At 46.7% G+C, this 17,762-nt stretch overlaps 2 protein-coding genes across 2 annotated transcripts in view; both read left to right on the plus strand.

The window, feature by feature from the left end:
• LOC115197966 (FYVE, RhoGEF and PH domain-containing protein 6) overlaps nt 1-12,600 on the plus strand; it is a 31,381-nt gene extending 18,781 nt beyond the window's left edge. The window contains exons 9-20 of the mRNA XM_029759632.1: nt 5,969-6,019; nt 6,139-6,197; nt 6,294-6,365; nt 6,457-6,525; nt 6,716-6,799; nt 6,886-6,965; nt 7,115-7,217; nt 9,276-9,419; nt 9,570-9,672; nt 9,841-10,067; nt 10,235-10,383; nt 10,588-12,600. Coding sequence (XP_029615492.1) covers nt 5,969-6,019; nt 6,139-6,197; nt 6,294-6,365; nt 6,457-6,525; nt 6,716-6,799; nt 6,886-6,965; nt 7,115-7,217; nt 9,276-9,419; nt 9,570-9,672; nt 9,841-10,067; nt 10,235-10,383; nt 10,588-10,624 — 1,178 coding nt within the window. The 3' untranslated portion in view covers nt 10,625-12,600. The remainder of the gene's footprint in view (nt 1-5,968; nt 6,020-6,138; nt 6,198-6,293; nt 6,366-6,456; nt 6,526-6,715; nt 6,800-6,885; nt 6,966-7,114; nt 7,218-9,275; nt 9,420-9,569; nt 9,673-9,840; nt 10,068-10,234; nt 10,384-10,587) is intronic.
• A 1,141-nt stretch (nt 12,601-13,741) lies between these two features.
• On the plus strand, nt 13,742-15,291 carry LOC115198962 (NADH dehydrogenase [ubiquinone] 1 alpha subcomplex subunit 12). Its single transcript, XM_029761408.1, has 4 exons — nt 13,742-13,855; nt 14,341-14,423; nt 14,646-14,733; nt 14,991-15,291. Exons 1-4 carry the CDS (start codon nt 13,767-13,769, stop codon nt 15,163-15,165), a joined length of 435 nt encoding a protein of 144 aa, XP_029617268.1. The 5' UTR covers nt 13,742-13,766; the 3' UTR covers nt 15,166-15,291.
• Nucleotides 15,292-17,762: the final 2,471 nt, after the last annotated feature.

Raw genomic sequence — 17,762 nt, forward strand, 5'->3', positions numbered from 1 at the left:
ACATCACATCATCACATCCTCACATCACATCACCACATCATCACATCCTCACATCACATCATCACAACACATCATCACATCATCACAACACATCATCACATCACCACAACATCACATCATCACAACACATCATCACATCATCACATCACATCCTCACATCACATCATCACATCACATCCTCACATCATCACATCACATCATCATACCATCACATCACATCACCACATCATCACATCATCACATTACATCATCACATCATCACATCCTCACATCACATCATCACATCATCATATCATTACATCACATCATCACATCCTCACATCACATCACCACATCATCACATCCTCACATCACATCCTCACATCACATCATCACAACACATCATCACATCATCACATCACCACATCACCACATCATCACAACACATCATCAAAACACATCATCACATCACATCATCACAACACCACATCATCAAAACACATCATCACATCACATCACCACATCATCACAACACATCATCACATCACATAATCACAACACATCATCACAACACATCATCTCATCACATCACCACATCATCACAACACATCATCACATCACATCATCACCAACCACTTGATTTCTCAATGTACTTAATTACTGTATTGTACATTGTTTTCCTTCATGGTGATAGAAAGTCTACAGGTACAAACCTAGATGACCAGCCTATGTACAATACAGTAATTTACATTTACATTGAGTGTTTTGTAAGGATGGTAAATTAATACAGCATAAAAAGAGGTTGTTTACCATGTTATACAGAGGTCTATATGGGTCCGTGCTACAGAGGTCTATATGGGCCCGTGCTACAGAGGTCTATATGGGTCCGTGCTACAGTCTATATGGGCCCGTGCTACAGAGGTCTATATGGGTCCGTGCTACAGAGGTCTATATGGGCCCGTGCTACAGTCTATATGGGCCCGTGCTACAGAGGTCTATATGGGTCCATGCTACAGAGGTCTATATGGGCCCATGCTACAGAGGTCTATATGGGCCCGTGCTACAGAGGTCTATATGGGTCTGTGCTACAGAGGTCTATATGGGTCCATGCTACAATCTATATGGGTCCATGCTACAGAGGTCTATATGGGTCTGTGCTACAGAGGTCTATATGGGCCCGTGCTACTGAGGTCTATATGGGTCCGTGCTACAGAGGTCTATATGGGTCTGTGCTACAGAGGTCTATATGGGTCCGTGCTACAGTCTATATGGGCCCATGCGACAGAGGTCTATATGGGTCCGTGCTACAGAGGTCTATATGGGCCCGTGCTACAGAGGTCTATATGGGTCCGTGCTACAGAGGTCTATATGGGCCCATGCTACAGAGGTCTATATGGGTCCGTGCTACAGAGGTCTATATGGGTCCGTGCTACAGAGGTCTATATGGGCCCGTGCTACAGAGGTCTATATGGGTCCGTGCTACAGAGGTCTATATGGGCCCGTGCTACAGTCTATATGGGCCTGTGCTACAGTCTATATGGGTCCGTGCTACAGAGGTCTATATGGGTCCGTGCTACAGTCTATATGGATCCGTGCTACAGTCTATATGGGCCCGTGCTACAGTCTATATGGGCCCGTGCTACAGTCTATATGGGCCCGTGCTACAGTTTATATGGGCCCGTGCTACAGAGGTCTATATGGGTCCGTGCTACAGAGGTCTATATGGGCCCGTGCTACAGAGGTCTATATGGGCCCGTGCTACAGAGGTCTATATGGGCCCGTGCTACAGAGGTCTATATGGGCCCGTGCTACAGTCTATATGGGCCCGTGCTACAGAGGTCTATATGGGCCCGTGCTACAGTCTATATGGGCCCGTGCTACAGAGGTCTATATGGGCCCGTGCTACAGAGGTCTATATAGGCTCATGCTACAGAGGTCTATATGGGCCCGTGCTACAGAGGTCTATATGGGTCCGTGCTACAATCTATATGGGCCCGTGCTACAGAGGTCTATATGGGTCCGTGCTACAGAGGTCTATATGGGTTCGTGCAACAGTCTATATGGGCCCGTGCTACAGAGGTCTATATGGGCTCATGCTACAGAGGTCTATATGGGTCCGTGCTACAGAGGTCTATATGGGCCCGTGCTACAGAGGTCTATATGGGTCCGTGCTACAGTCTATATGGGCCCGTGCTACAGAGGTCTATATGGGCTCATGCTACAGAGGTCTATATGGGTCTGTGCTACAGAGGTCTATATGGGCCCGTGCTACAGAGGTCTATATGGGCCCGTGCTACAGTCTATATGGGTCCGTGCTACAGTCTATATGGGCCCGTGCTACAGAGGTCTATATGGACCCGTGCTACAGAGGTCTATATGGGCCCGTGCTACAGAGGTCTATATGGGCCCGTGCTACAGAGGTCTATATGGGCCCGTGCTACAGTCTATATGGGCCCGTGCTACAGAGGTCTATATGGGCCCGTGCTACAGAGGTCTATATGGGTCCGTGCTACAGTCTATATGGGCCCGTGCTACAGAGGTCTATATGGGCCCGTGCTACAGAGGTCTATATGGGTCCGTGCTACAGAGGTCTATATGGGTTCGTGCTACAGTCTATATGGGCCCGTGCTAAAGAGGTCTATATGGGCTCATGCTACAGAGGTCTATATGGGTCCGTGCTACAGTCTATATGGGCCCGTGCTACAGTCTATATGGGTCTGTGCTACAGTCTATATGGGCCCATGCTACAAAGGTCTATATGGACCCGTGCTACAGAGGTCTATATGGGTCCGTGCTACAGTCTATATGGGCCCGTGCTACAGAGGTCTATATGGGCTCATGCTACAGAGGTCTATATGGGCCCGTGCTACAGAGGTCTATATGGGTCCGTGCTACAGAGGTCTATATGGGCCCGTGCTACAACAGTCTATATGGGCCCGTGCTACAGAGGTCTATATGGGCCCGTGCTACAGTCTATATGGGCCCGTGCTACAGTCTATATGGGTCCGTGCTACAGTCTATATGGGCCCGTACTACAGTCTATATGGGCCCGTGCTACAGTCTATATGGGCCCGTACTACAGTCTATATGGGCCCGTGCTACAGTCTATATGGGCCCGTGCTACAGTCTATATGGGTCCGTGCTACAGTCTATATGGGCCCGTGCTACAGTCTATATGGGCCCGTGCTACAGTCTATATGGGCCCGTGCTACAGAGGTCTATATGGGCCCGTGCTACAGTCTATATGGGTCCGTGCTACAGTCTATATGGGCCCGTGCTACAGAGGTCTATATAGGCTCATGCTACAGAGGTCTATATGGGCCCGTGCTACAGAGGTCTATATGGGCCCGTGCTACAGAGGTCTATATGGGCCCGTGCTACAGTCTATATGGGCCCGTGCTACAGAGGTCTATATGGGCCCGTGCTACAGAGGTCTATATGGGTCCGTGCTACAGTCTATATGGGCCCGTGCTACAGAGGTCTATATGGGCCCGTGCTACAGAGGTCTATATGGGTCCGTGCTACAGAGGTCTATATGGGTTCGTGCTACAGTCTATATGGGCCCGTGCTAAAGAGGTCTATATGGGCTCATGCTACAGAGGTCTATATGGGTCCGTGCTACAGTCTATATGGGCCCCTGCTACAGTCTATATGGGTCTGTGCTACAGTCTATATGGGCCCATGCTACAAAGGTCTATATGGACCCGTGCTACAGAGGTCTATATGGGTCCGTGCTACAGTCTATATGGGCCCGTGCTACAGAGGTCTATATGGGCTCATGCTACAGAGGTCTATATGGGCCCGTGCTACAGAGGTCTATATGGGTCCGTGCTACAGAGGTCTATATGGGCCCGTGCTACAACAGTCTATATGGGCCCGTGCTACAGAGGTCTATATGGGCCCGTGCTACAGTCTATATGGGCCCGTGCTACAGTCTATATGGGTCCGTGCTACAGTCTATATGGGCCCGTACTACAGTCTATATGGGCCCGTGCTACAGTCTATATGGGCCCGTACTACAGTCTATATGGGCCCGTGCTACAGTCTATATGGGCCCGTGCTACAGTCTATATGGGTCCGTGCTACAGTCTATATGGGCCCGTGCTACAGTCTATATGGGCCCGTGCTACAGTCTATATGGGCCCGTGCTACAGAGGTCTATATGGGCCCGTGCTACAGTCTATATGGGCCCGTGCTACAGAGGTCTATATGGGCCCGTGCTACAGAGGTCTATATAGGCTCATGCTACAGAGGTCTATATGGGCCCGTGCTACAGAGGTCTATATGGGTCCGTGCTACAATCTATATGGGCCCGTGCTACAGAGGTCTATATGGGTCCGTGCTACAGAGGTCTATATGGGTTCGTGCAACAGTCTATATGGGCCCGTGCTACAGAGGTCTATATGGGCTCATGCTACAGAGGTCTATATGGGTCCGTGCTACAGAGGTCTATATGGGCCCGTGCTACAGAGGTCTATATGGGTCCGTGCTACAGTCTATATGGGCCCGTGCTACAGAGGTCTATATGGGCTCATGCTACAGAGGTCTATATGGGTCTGTGCTACAGAGGTCTATATGGGCCCGTGCTACAGAGGTCTATATGGGCCCGTGCTACAGTCTATATGGGTCCGTGCTACAGTCTATATGGGCCCGTGCTACAGAGGTCTATATGGACCCGTGCTACAGAGGTCTATATGGGCCCGTGCTACAGAGGTCTATATGGGCCCGTGCTACAGAGGTCTATATGGGCCCGTGCTACAGTCTATATGGGCCCGTGCTACAGAGGTCTATATGGGCCCGTGCTACAGAGGTCTATATGGGTCCGTGCTACAGTCTATATGGGCCCGTGCTACAGAGGTCTATATGGGCCCGTGCTACAGAGGTCTATATGGGTCCGTGCTACAGAGGTCTATATGGGTTCGTGCTACAGTCTATATGGGCCCGTGCTAAAGAGGTCTATATGGGCTCATGCTACAGAGGTCTATATGGGTCCGTGCTACAGTCTATATGGGCCCGTGTTACAGTCTATATGGGTCTGTGCTACAGTCTATATGGGCCCATGCTACAAAGGTCTATATGGACCCGTGCTACAGAGGTCTATATGGGTCCGTGCTACAGTCTATATGGGCCCGTGCTACAGAGGTCTATATGGGCTCATGCTACAGAGGTCTATATGGGCCCGTGCTACAGAGGTCTATATGGGTCCGTGCTACAGAGGTCTATATGGGCCCGTGCTACAACAGTCTATATGGGCCCGTGCTACAGAGGTCTATATGGGCCCGTGCTACAGTCTATATGGGCCCGTGCTACAGTCTATATGGGTCCGTGCTACAGTCTATATGGGCCCGTACTACAGTCTATATGGGCCCGTGCTACAGTCTATATGGGCCCGTACTACAGTCTATATGGGCCCGTGCTACAGTCTATATGGGCCCGTGCTACAGTCTATATGGGTCCGTGCTACAGTCTATATGGGCCCGTGCTACAGTCTATATGGGCCCGTGCTACAGTCTATATGGGCCCGTGCTACAGTCTATATGGGTCCGTGCTACAGTCTATATGGGCCCGTGCTACAGTCTATATGGACCCGTGCTACAGTCTATATGGGCCCGTGCTACAGTCTATATGGGCCCGTGCTACAGTCTATATGGGCCCGTGCTACAGTCTATATGGGTCCTTACTACAGAGGTCTATATGGGCCCACTAATACTAGTAGAGGCCCAGTGCACTACTTTTGTATTAATTTGTATATATTTTTTCGGGGGGTGTTGTATCACCCTCGTCACCCCAACTTCCCGTGGCTATGGTGCTGCGGCATCCCGTGGAGCCTGCACTATTTAGTGCACCGGCAGCACTCTGCCACCTAGAGGACACAGAGTGTAACAGCAGACACAGTTTTCCACATGTATAAACTGGTTATGTAAACCATACTGTATGTAGCATGATTTAGTCTGATCTGGGACTGATGTAACTTCCTGCTCTTCTACAGATTATCTGAAGAACCTTCCTGAGGACTCGTCAGACTACAAAGACACGCAGGGTGAGTGGAACAATGTTGATCAGGCTGTGTGTGACAATGTCCGGTGTGATGCCATTTCTCTCTCACAGACACTCTCACAGACACTCTCTCACAGCATGTTAATCATGTTGACCTTACAGCTGCTCTGGGCATAGTGAAGGAGGTGGCCAACCATGCCAACGACATCATGAAACAAGGGGTGAGAAGTCACACCACGTCCATCCTCATGAGAATTCGGCCAAAGGCGTCCCATTGCATTATCTCTGACCCCGGTCTGTCTGCCTTTATCTTTCAGGATAACTTTCAGAAGCTGATGCACATTCAGTACAGTCTGAACGGACAGCATGAGATTGTTCAGCCGGGCAGGGTGAGTGTCCAGCACTATGACACGCACACACACACACACACACACACACACACCTGTGATCTCATCTGTTGTGATCACTTCTTGTCCCCAGGTGTTTCTTAAGGAGGGCACTCTGATGAAGCTGTCCAGGAAGGTCATGCAGCCACGGATGTTCTTCCTGGTGAGTACTGACTGATGCCCCCGGGGTAGTGGAGGTCTCATTGTGATACCTGACCCGTTACTGTTACAGTTCTGCAGTTTATTTAGAGTCCGGCTTAGTTCACTTTCAACACGGTCTGTAGACCAGACCATTACCTCCTGTATCTGTAAGTATCTGTATGTTGATGTGTCGTGTGTATCTGTCTCTCTAGTTCAATGACACTCTTCTGTACACCACTCCAGTTCAGTCTGGTCAGTATAAACTCAACAGCATGCTCTCTCTGGCGGGCATGAAGGTGAGTACAGGCAGGACTGAACACACATTTACCCTGGACGATACTCTTCTAAAGTCTCATCGAAAACATGTGTTTATTGTGTTCAGGTGAGTAAGCCCAGTCAAGAGGCGTATCAGAATGAACTGAACATTGAGAGTGTGGAGCGTTCCTTCATCCTGTCTGCAGGGTGAGTACCTGCTCACTGACACACCTGAACTCCTGAAGGTGGCGCCTAACATTATGGACATTCTGATGACTTACCCTTCTAATTGGTTGTGTGGAAAGTTGTAATAGCTTTTGATTGGTTACAAAGGTTTCTGTTCTTCTGCCTGGCAGCTCGGCCACAGAGAGAGATGAGTGGCTGGCGGCCATCGCCACGGCGATAGACGACCACACCAGGAAGAAGATCACCTTCATCTCCAGTCGGAGTCAGGAGGAGGTGAGGCAGTGTGTGTATCAGGAGGAGGTGAGGCAGTGTGTGTATCAGGAGGAGGTGAGGCAGTGTGTGTATCAGGAGGAGGTGAGGCAGTGTGTGTATCAGGAGGAGGTGAGGCAGTGTGTGTATCAGGAGGAGGTGAGGCAGTGTGTGTATCAGGAGGAGGTGAGGCAGTGTGTGTATCAGGAGGAGGTGAGGCAGTGTGTGTATCAGGAGGAGGTGAAGCAGTGTGTGTATCAGGAGGAGGTGAAGCAGTGTGTGTATCAGGAGGAGGTGAGGCAGTGTGTGTATCAGGAGGAGGTGAGGCAGTGTGTGTATCAGGAGGAGGTGAGGCAGTGTGTGTATCAGGAGGAGGTGAGCAGTGTGTGTATCAGGAGGAGGTGAGGCAGTGTGTGTATCAGGAGGAGGTGAAGCAGTGTGTGTATCAGGAGGAGGTGAGGCAGTGTGTGTATCAGGAGGAGGTGAAGCAGTGTGTGTATCAGGAGGAGGTGAGGCAGTGTGTGTATCAGGAGGAGGTGAGGCAGTGTGTGTATCAGGAGGAGGTGAGGCAGTGTGTGTATCAGGAGGAGGTGAGGCAGTGTGTGTATCAGGAGGAGGTGAGGCAGTGTGTGTATCAGGAGGAGGTGAGGCAGTGTGTGTATCAGGAGGAGGTGAGGCAGTGTGTGTATCAGGAGGAGGTGAGGCAGTGTGTGTATCAGGAGGAGGTGAGGCAGTGTGTGTATCAGGAGGAGGTGAGGCAGTGTGTGTATCAGGAGGAGGTGAGGCAGTGTGTGTATCAGGAGGAGGTGAGGCAGTGTGTGTGTCAGGAGGAGGTGAGGCAGTGTGTGTATCAGGAGGAGGTGAGGCAGTGTGTGTATCAGGAGGAGGTGAGGCAGTGTGTGTATCAGGAGGAGGTGAGGCAGTGTGTGTATCAGGAGGAGGTGAGGCAGTGTGTGTATCAGGAGGAGGTGAGGCAGTGTGTGTATCAGGAGGAGGTGAGGCAGTGTGTGTATCAGGAGGAGGTGAGGCAGTGTGTGTATCAGGAGGAGGTGAGGCAGTGTGTGTATCAGGAGGAGGTGAGGCAGTGTGTGTATCAGGAGGAGGTGAGGCAGTGTGTGTATCAGGAGGAGGTGAGGCAGTGTGTGTATCAGGAGGAGGTGAGGCAGTGTGTGTATCAGGAGGAGGTGAGGCAGTGTGTGTATCAGGAGGAGGTGAGGCAGTGTGTGTATCAGGAGGAGGTGAGGCAGTGTGTGTATCAGAAGGAGGTGAGTGCAGTGTGGTGTATCAGGAGGAGGTGAGGCAGTGTGTGTATCAGGAGGAGGTGAGGCAGTGTGTGTATCAGGAGGAGTGAAGGCAGTGTGTGTATCAGGAGGAGGTGAGGCAGTGTGTGTATCAGGAGGAGGTGAGGCAGTGTGTGTATCAGGAGGAGGTGAGGCAGTGTGTGTATCAGGAGGAGGTGAGGCAGTGTGTGTATCAGGAGGAGGTGAGGCAGTGTGGTGTATCAGGAGGAGGTGAGGCAGTGTGGTGTATCAGGAGAGGTGAGGCAGTGTGTGTATCAGGAGGAGGTGAGGCAGTGTGTGTATCAGGAGGAGGTGAGGCAGTGTGTGTATCAGGAGGAGGTGAGGCAGTGTGTGTATCAGGAGGAGGTGAGCAGTGGTGTATCAGGAGGAGGTGAGGCAGTGTGTGTATCAGGAGGAGGTGAGGCAGTGTGTGTATCAGGAGGAGGTGAGGCAGTGTGTGTATCAGGAGAAGGTGAGGCAGTGTGTGTATCAGGAGGAGGTGAGGCAGTGTGTGTATCAGGAGGAGGTGAGGCAGTGTGTGTATCAGGAGGAGGTGAGGCAGTGTGTGTATCAGGAGGAGGTGAGGCAGTGTGTGTATCGGGAGGAGGTGAGGCAGTGTGTGTATCAGGAGGAGGTGAGGCAGTGTGTGTGTGTGTGTGAGTGAGCACCTGCTTATAGCATGTATAGTTCCAGCTCAATCGACTGACTGAATATGGGTACACGCTGATCCCACTGTTACCATAGTCAGTATAATTTTCCTACAATCCACATGTAATGGCTATAACCGCCTCTCTCTGTGTAGGCTGATGGTGTGTGTGACAGTGGGGCCCCGCTGGGTTCTAAGGCCCCTATCTGGATCCCAGACCTGAGGGCCACAATGTGTATGGTCTGTACCTGTGAGTTCACCGTCACCTGGAGACGCCACCACTGCCGAGCCTGCGGGAAGGTAAGGACAGGACAAGGGCCCTAGTTTACAATGGTTCACTACTATACTCCGTAGTGTGTGTGTGTGCGTGCGTACGCGCGCGTGTGTGTGTGTGTGTGTGTGTGTGTGTGTGTGTGTAGTGGTTTTCTCACTCACTGTGTGTGTTTGCAGGTGGTGTGTCAGACATGCTCGTCCAATAAGTTCTATTTAGAGTACTTGAAGAACCAGCCAGCTCGTGTGTGTGACCACTGCTTCGTCAAGCTACAGGAGAACAGTATGTGTCTTTTACATGAATACATATGAAATATTAAAGTCATTTAGCTATTTAAAATATTAAAGACGGAATGAATTACAGTTAAGTAATGATTTAAACCCTGTGCTTTTTGTTATTGTGAATTCAGTATGTATGTCAGAGGGGGCTTTGTGTTTGTGTGTTTCCTAGGTGACCGTGTTGCTTCTGGGGCGCTTTCTCCTACGGGCAGATCTGGGGGATTCTCTTTCTCCAGGAAACAGAAGAAGATCCCAGCTGCTCTCAAAGAGGTGTCTGCAAACACAGAGAACTCCTCCATGAGTGGCTACCTACAGAGGTCAAAGGGCACCAAGAAGCAATGGAAGAGGCTATGGTTCGTCATCAAGAACAAAGTCCTGTACACCTACGCCGCCAGCGAGGTAACACACCTACGCCACTCTAGTCACAAACACACATTTGTGCTTTGTGCCGGTGTGTGTGTGTGTGTGTGTGTGTGTGTGTGTGTGTGTGTGTGTGTGTGTGTGTGTGTGTGTGTGTGTGTGTGTGTGTGTGTGTGGTGGTGTGTGACATGTGTACCTCTCTCCAGGACGTAGCTGCTCTAGAGAGCCAGCCTCTGCTAGGCTTCTTCCTGCGGGAGGAGAAGTGTGGCCCTTTCCAGAAGCTGCAGTTTAAACTGTACCACAAAAACACGCTGTTCTATATCTTCAAGGCTGACGACATCCCCACTGCACAGAGGTAGTGGAAATTCCCTTTGGTTTAGAGATCAATAGAGTATTAATCAACCAGGAGGGGACCACGCTGTAACAGATAACCGGAGCGTGGGAGGGGGAAAGCATTCATATAGTTATTTGATCAATTTAACGTTTATTGATGAGTTTGTTTTTTTCGCCAGGTGCCAATGTAATAAAGTTCATGTTGTGTTTCTCAATTTTCTCTCAGGTGGATAGAGGCTTTCCAGGAAGCCATGATTCTTTAACACCTAAACCAGTCAGCTCATATCCTTCCCCTGGAGCCAGTGGACGAATACCTTTTGATCCTTGACCTCTAGACACATGTCAGGGGTCAGCTGCTCAGGAAACACTCCCCACACCCCGAGCCATGTTACCCCGAGCCCTGATGAACCGGTCCGGCTGCCTGCCAGGAGACCCCAGAGTCCCAGTGGTGTGAAGAACAGACATCATTGTCTTTCTAGTGAAAATATGGAAATATGGACTTTGTGTCAGCTCTACATTACGTTCATTGTAAATGTTGGGATCCTTTGAAAGTTTGCCCTCGGTCAAACCACCATGCTTCCAGTGGAGTTCTGAGGTTATGGGCATGTTGAGCCTCATAGGCTGCATATCTATCTGCTCTGGATCTTAGATGGAACTGTTATGTGTCACAGCTGTGGGTCAAAGGTCATGTCCTGAAGCGTGCGTGTGTGTGTGGAAGTGTTAACAGAAATATTGTCTGTGGACAGCCTGCTACCTTATACAGGGGTTCCCACGGTCCACGGAAAGCCTTGAAAGTCATTGAAACGGATTTAATTTAAATTGCTATTGATTTACATTATCCTTGAAAAGTTCAAGGATTTTGCTATTTGGGGGGGGGTGTAACATATTGTAAGAAAAGTTTAAACTCAAATATTGATGAATTCTGGAAATTGGAATGGTGATTAGAGTGGGAACCTTGCATGATGGGATGGATACCAGTTACAAAGAAGGGTGAGAAAGCAGTGCATTCTCTCTGAGTAGGGAAGCTTCTCTGGTGCACTGCAGGTGGTTGGATTCAACTGTGAAAAACAGGGTGCCACAGAGACACAGGAGACGAGCATTTTGCTCCTTAGAAATATAGCAAAATTACAGGGGTCGTTTTATATTGTTATTCTCTGTTAGGCTTAACTCAGTACATCTACCACATGTATACTGCAGTATACTGGATAAAACTGGAAATGGCATAAGTGTCAATATTTTACTACACAACCTATAGAACAAATGCATTTTTAAAGAGTATTTGTTAGACTCAGAAGCGGTGCTTGGGCAATATGTAGAATTGGGAGAGTAAAATGTACTTTTTTTTGTAGAAGTCGAGAGCTAATATTAATATAGAACTGTACATTTCTCACTGTCCATAATTTTGTGATTTTAGAAATATGATTTATTTGATAACAGATACTATCTTTGTCACTTTTGTAATAAGAAGTAGCTTTCTTTATTATTGTATGCCATGATGGTTGTAAAAGCACGTGCTGTAACAATGCCTCACTAGTTGCTTTCAAACTGGCACAACAGACTTGTTGGATTCATTAGGATGAATCTTTTAATCCAGGCCTCATTTGTATCATTTTTTTATTGAATAATTTAAAGTGGACTGATTACAAAATAATGTTTGTCTTTTGAGCTAGACATGGAATGGAGAATGAAATGTATCCCTTAGGAAACGCTCACTAGCAATAAAGCAACATCCAGACAGTGCCTTAAATATGCTCAATTATCTTGTAATAATATAGATACAGAAAACGTTGTTTGTTTCATTGATTATTCATTTGAATTAGGATATTCTATTATCACAGTGACTACTTTGGCCGGCCCATCTGACATTTAACAGTGTAAATATCCATTATGTATTTAAATTGAAAAGCGTTTAGAGTTTACATTTAGTACTTCAAATGTACTAATCAGGTTGCACTACTACACCATTGTGGCAGGTGGCCTTATGGGAAATGAAGTTTATAACACAGAGAAGCATTAGGGATAACTCAAAACAGATAATATTTTATAGTAACTAAATGTCCCTCCATTCTAAAACACAATCACTAGAGAGCCATAGTGTCTCGTCTGTAAATAATATTTCTGCAGAACTGTCAGGCAACACTTTTTAATAAAACCTCTGAAAGTGACTTTGCATCTTGACCTAATTTCATGCTTTGAGACATCAAGGGATGAGGGAGTTAATAAATCTTTCAGCCTCAGATTACTGTCACTGAGTTATTTTATTGCATAGTGCTGATTGATGTGTGGGTGCAGGCATTTCTTTGTGGGTGTGGATTTTTGCATGTGTGCATGTGTGTGTGTTTGAGGCGCGAGTGTGTGTGTGTTTAAGTTTGACACTGATAAAGATGTCTTCCTCGGCTGTCTTATTTCTGCTTTGAGCTCAGTGATCAAAGTACTGTGTTGAGGGAGATAAGAGTATTTCAAAATATGACTCATATTTACCCCCAACTCCAACGTTCACTCTCTGTGGGTTTACTCAGCTCTTTTCTTCCTCTGAATAAGATAATTCTGCATATTTGATTTATTTCACCTTTATTTAACCAGGTAGGCAAGTTGAGAACAAGTTCTCATTTGCAACTGTGACCTGGCCAAGATAAAGCAAAGCAGTTCGACACATACAACAACACAGAGTTACACATGGAATAAACAAACATACAATCAATAATACAGTACAAAAATCTATATACAGCATGTGCAAATGAGGTAGGATGAGAGAGGTAAGGCAATAAATAGGCCATTGTGGCGAAGGAATTACAATATAGCAATTAAACACTGGAATGGTAGGATGGGCAGAAGATGAATGTGCAAGTAGAGATACTGGGGTGCAAGAGAGCAAGATAAATAAATAAATACAGCATGGGGATGAGGTAGATTGGATGGGCTATTTACAGATGAGCTATGTACAGGTGCAGTGATCTGTGAGCTGCTCTGACAGCTGGTGCTTAAAGCTAGAGAGGGTTTTCTATAATAGAATATAATTTTTCTATAATAGTCATCACATTTTGCTCCCAAGTAAGAGACACTTGAGACAAGACTGTTAGCATGGTTACATTATATATATATATATATATATATATATATATATATATATATATTTACAATAGGCTACCCGGCTTGTCATCAAATTGTTTCTAATATTGAGACACTTCAAAATGCACAGTTAGGTGGTTGCATTTTCTTACTACGGTTTACTTTACTCTGTCATCACAGAACAGAAGAGAAGAGAAACAGTGCGTGAAACTGCTTGAAATGCTGTTCATAGACTACTGTTAGACGAGAAACAATGGGCGGAACTATTGTGGACCGGGAAGCGTTTCAGCCCGAAAGTACCACAGTGTCCGTTACCCAAATCAGTCCCGTCTAAAAATGGCGGAGTATATACATGTCGTTCGAAGGGCTTTGGGACAGTTAGGAGGTCACGGTGGTGTAAAAGGCTTATTTGTTCAGTTATTCAGGTCAGTATAAGAGCGATATAATGTGCTTTGTAATCTATAGAGGTGGTTGTCGTTACTTTCAATGCATTTACTCGAGATAAATAAGTGTGTCCCCGGTCGGCAGGCAACCTGCTAGCACTAACGATCTACCTAGTTAACTACTGTAGCTGGGTAAATAAACGGACTCACTGCTCTGTTTAAAAGCTGTTTTAAGGCTACTTGATTGTGTGATCTCTGACCTGTATCTGGTCTTCCCTGTGGCTCAGTTGGTAGAGCATGGTGTGTGCAACGCCAGGGTTGTGGGTTTGATTCCCATGGGGGGCCAATACAAACAAAAATATGCATGAAATGAAATGTATATATTCACTACTGTAAGTCGCTCTGGATTAGAGCGTCTGCTAAATGACTAAAATGTAAATGTAATGTAAAATGTCTGACAATTTAGACATAGTGCTAATGGACTAGCCAGCTAGTTATCTAACTTGTGGTGACTGTTTTTGTTACAGGGCAAATGATGTGAAAACGGGAGCGCTGATTGGCGTGGACAAGTATGGAAACAAGTACTTTGAGGACACACGCTACTTTTTTGGTAAGGTTGAACAGAACTAAACCTCAGCTCACATTACCAGTAATGGCCTTAGGCTATGTACTGCAGTGACAATCATATCTCTGAATGTAGTCAGCAAATGTTATATTTTACAAATGGAGTTGATTGGTCAGCCTGTGGGGGAAATCAAGTAGTAGAAAAGTGTGGTAGAGAGGGCTGTTCAAAGACCTGTAGTGTACTCAGAGTAACACCTCTCCTTGTCAGGTCGTCACCGCTGGGTGATCTACACGACAGAGATGAATGGAAAGAACACCATGTGGGAGGTGGATGGCAGCATGGTGCCCGCTGAATGGTAAATACATCTGACTTGGTTTGACACAGGTAGAGTTGCCTCTATTGCAGTGACTGGGCCATTGCCATGTTGGAGATACTGGCCTTTATAGTAAAATTGCTGGCCTAAAGTTCTGAATATGGAATTGTAACAGATCTGGGTGGAACTCATTGAGTTGATGTACTGGTGTTTTTACTGTCTACGAACCTTCGATTGATGAACTAGCCTATTGATGAAATGAGTACCTGATTCTAACTCTCAATCTTAAATCTCCTCAGGCATCGCTGGCTGCACTGTATGACAGACAACCCCCCCACCACACACCCCCCTACACCCAAGAAGTTCCTGGCGGAGGTCCACCAGTTCAACGTGAGTGGTTCGGCCCAGGCGTACGTGCCCTACTCCACCACCCGCAAGAAGATCCACGAGTGGGTGCCCCCAAAGGCTCAGTGACCCTGCTGTGACCCGACCTGACCTTCAACTACTGACCCGTGACCTTCTGTAAATTAGTGTGATTTCCTTTCTGTGCGTTCACCAGCACATCTTTGCTTCTAAATAAAATCTAATCTATATGGACACTGGTGATGACTCAGTCTTTATGTGTGAAACTGTGGGTTGTTATGTCCCTAGTGACTAGTTGGCTGACTGATGACCAGCTTTCCACGAGTCTGACATAAAAATGTTAGCAACATGAGTTTGTTTGAGAGGTTTTTTAACACTGACTGAAACTGGCCCATTGTTGAGGTGCAGATTATGAGGTAATATTTTTCTGAGTTTCTCTGAGGGTGTTAGATGGTCTGATTTGTGTGTGTGTTGCAGACAGCAGGATATTGCAGAGCTGAGAAATGGCTGCAGTATTTCACATGGGGGTACTAGGAGCATGTCTGTGCTGACTGGCTATCAGATCACTATCACATCAGGGTGATATTGTGGGCAGGGTGTTGTCACATTCAAACAGGCAGACAGACACTCACACTCCCAGCTCCAGTCCCTCTGTCCTCTTGGGGACGCTGCTGTGCTATGAGAGGTGAGTTAACTCTTCTCGGCTTGTGGCCCATTCTGGACTATTGACTGAAGGTATAAGTTATATCAAAGCCATTTGCAATATATAAGAGCAGTGTTTCTCAATCCAGTACCAATCTGTCAGTTAGCAGACAATTCTCTACTGTAAATGTGAAGACTATAGTTTGACTATCCTTGGTGGTGCAGAAAATAAATACTGTATTAGTCCCTGGTGAATCTTTTCATATGGTGTTTAAGTAGATATTTTTCTACACTGGAAAAATTTCAGTTTATCTACTTGTAGGTGTCAAAATAGCTATTCTACTGTAGTCTGTACCTTAGTAAGGACATTCATATTTTCAGAAGCAGCTTGGTTACTCAGGGTTTATTGGTATGCTAATGCTGCCTTTGCTTCCAGCGGTCTGGGCTGTTAGATGAGAAGGTTTACGCTGTCAACGCTATTCGGCCGTGGGGTCAGTTAGGAGGCAGAGGATGAGGTCAGTCTCTCTATCCCTTGATATGGCTGTTTGAATCATTTTTAAATGCCCCCTCACTGAAGTGACATGGCTTGATAGGTGAAACCCTCATAAATTGCCTCCATCCCAATTGTGTTAGTGGTCAGTGGTTACTTCAAGGAAGAGAGGAAGGAAGGATGCATGTTTAAGGTCCAATGCAGCCTTTTTTATCTCAATGTAACATAATTTCTGGGTAACAATTAAGTACCATACTGTGATCGTTTTCAATAAAAATGTTCAAAAAGAAACAAAAAAAGCTGATTTTCTTAGATTTAAAAAAGTATACTTTTTCTGTGGGGGGGCCCATCCACCATCCCCCCTCTTCAGAGGACAAAAATAAACTTTGTTTTTACAGCTTTTTATTTTGTTGTATTTCTACACACATTTTTCATATTATAGAAGATGAGCTTTTAAACCCACCCCTCAGCTACTCTCAGTCCATCCCAGCTATCTCCCTAACCCCACCACTCAGCTACTCCCCAGTCCATCCCACCTATCTCCGTGACCCCACCCCTCAGCTACTCTCAGTCCATCCCACCTATCTCCGTAAACCGCCTTCTTACGATTTCGGTGTGCCATATGTTTTTCAACTGTGCTGTGATGTTTCACTTAAATTCTGAACCACGTTTAATCGCTTAGTATTGTAAGATAAATATTTTTACTTAAAGTATTATTATATTGTTCATTGATTGACGATGGTTTTCTAAATCTCCCATCTGTGTTCATTTGAGATAAATGTTGTGATTTTTCAGCCATTCCTGAACCTGTGACCAGAAACATGAAAAATTGCTTCTTAGCAAAGATCAATTTCTCAAACAAGAATTTTGCTAGGACTCTCTAGGAGTGGTCTGAGTTGGGAGGGGAACAATTTAAACTAGCTGTTATTGGCAGAGAGGTTTGGAACTATAGTTCTTATTGGTCTATTAACTAATTTACGAACTGGACATGTCACCAGGCAGGCCAAAACTGCATCACACCAAAGCCGGCTGAAATTTCAGCTCTTACACTACAATCACAATTTCACAGTATTATTCCAACCTCATGGTGTGGAAATATATATAAAACATTTTTAACTGCACTGGGTCTTTAAAGAGTTATTGGAAAGGGGCCACACCATCTTCTCCTTTCTGCTTTCTGTCAATGTCAGGAAGACCTGTAATGACTGATCCATCCACCTGGGGTCCCTGTGTCCCCTGATATAGTCGGCATTCCACTCACACCTCAGCTATATCATAATTAAATCAAACGAAATTCATGAGCACTTGGCTTTTGAGCATGTAAATGGCTGTTGTTGAGGAGCTCTTTGTTGATGTGAAATAACATTGCCACAAGCCAGCGGTTCCAGGTGTTGCAATATATCCAGCTACCTCTGTCTAGAATGCGACCGGCTTTCATTTGGAAGCCAGTCACATAGGCACCAGGACGGGGACTGGGGGACAATCTCATAAAGATCCTGAGTAATCTTTTGGCGCCTTGCGGCGGAGCTTTATCGCCTTGACTGAAAGGTGTTCGAATTAACTGGAGTGTTTAAAT

Source organism: Salmo trutta, chromosome 8, assembly GCF_901001165.1.
Source record: "Salmo trutta chromosome 8, fSalTru1.1, whole genome shotgun sequence".
NCBI lineage: Eukaryota > Metazoa > Chordata > Actinopteri > Salmoniformes > Salmonidae > Salmo > Salmo trutta.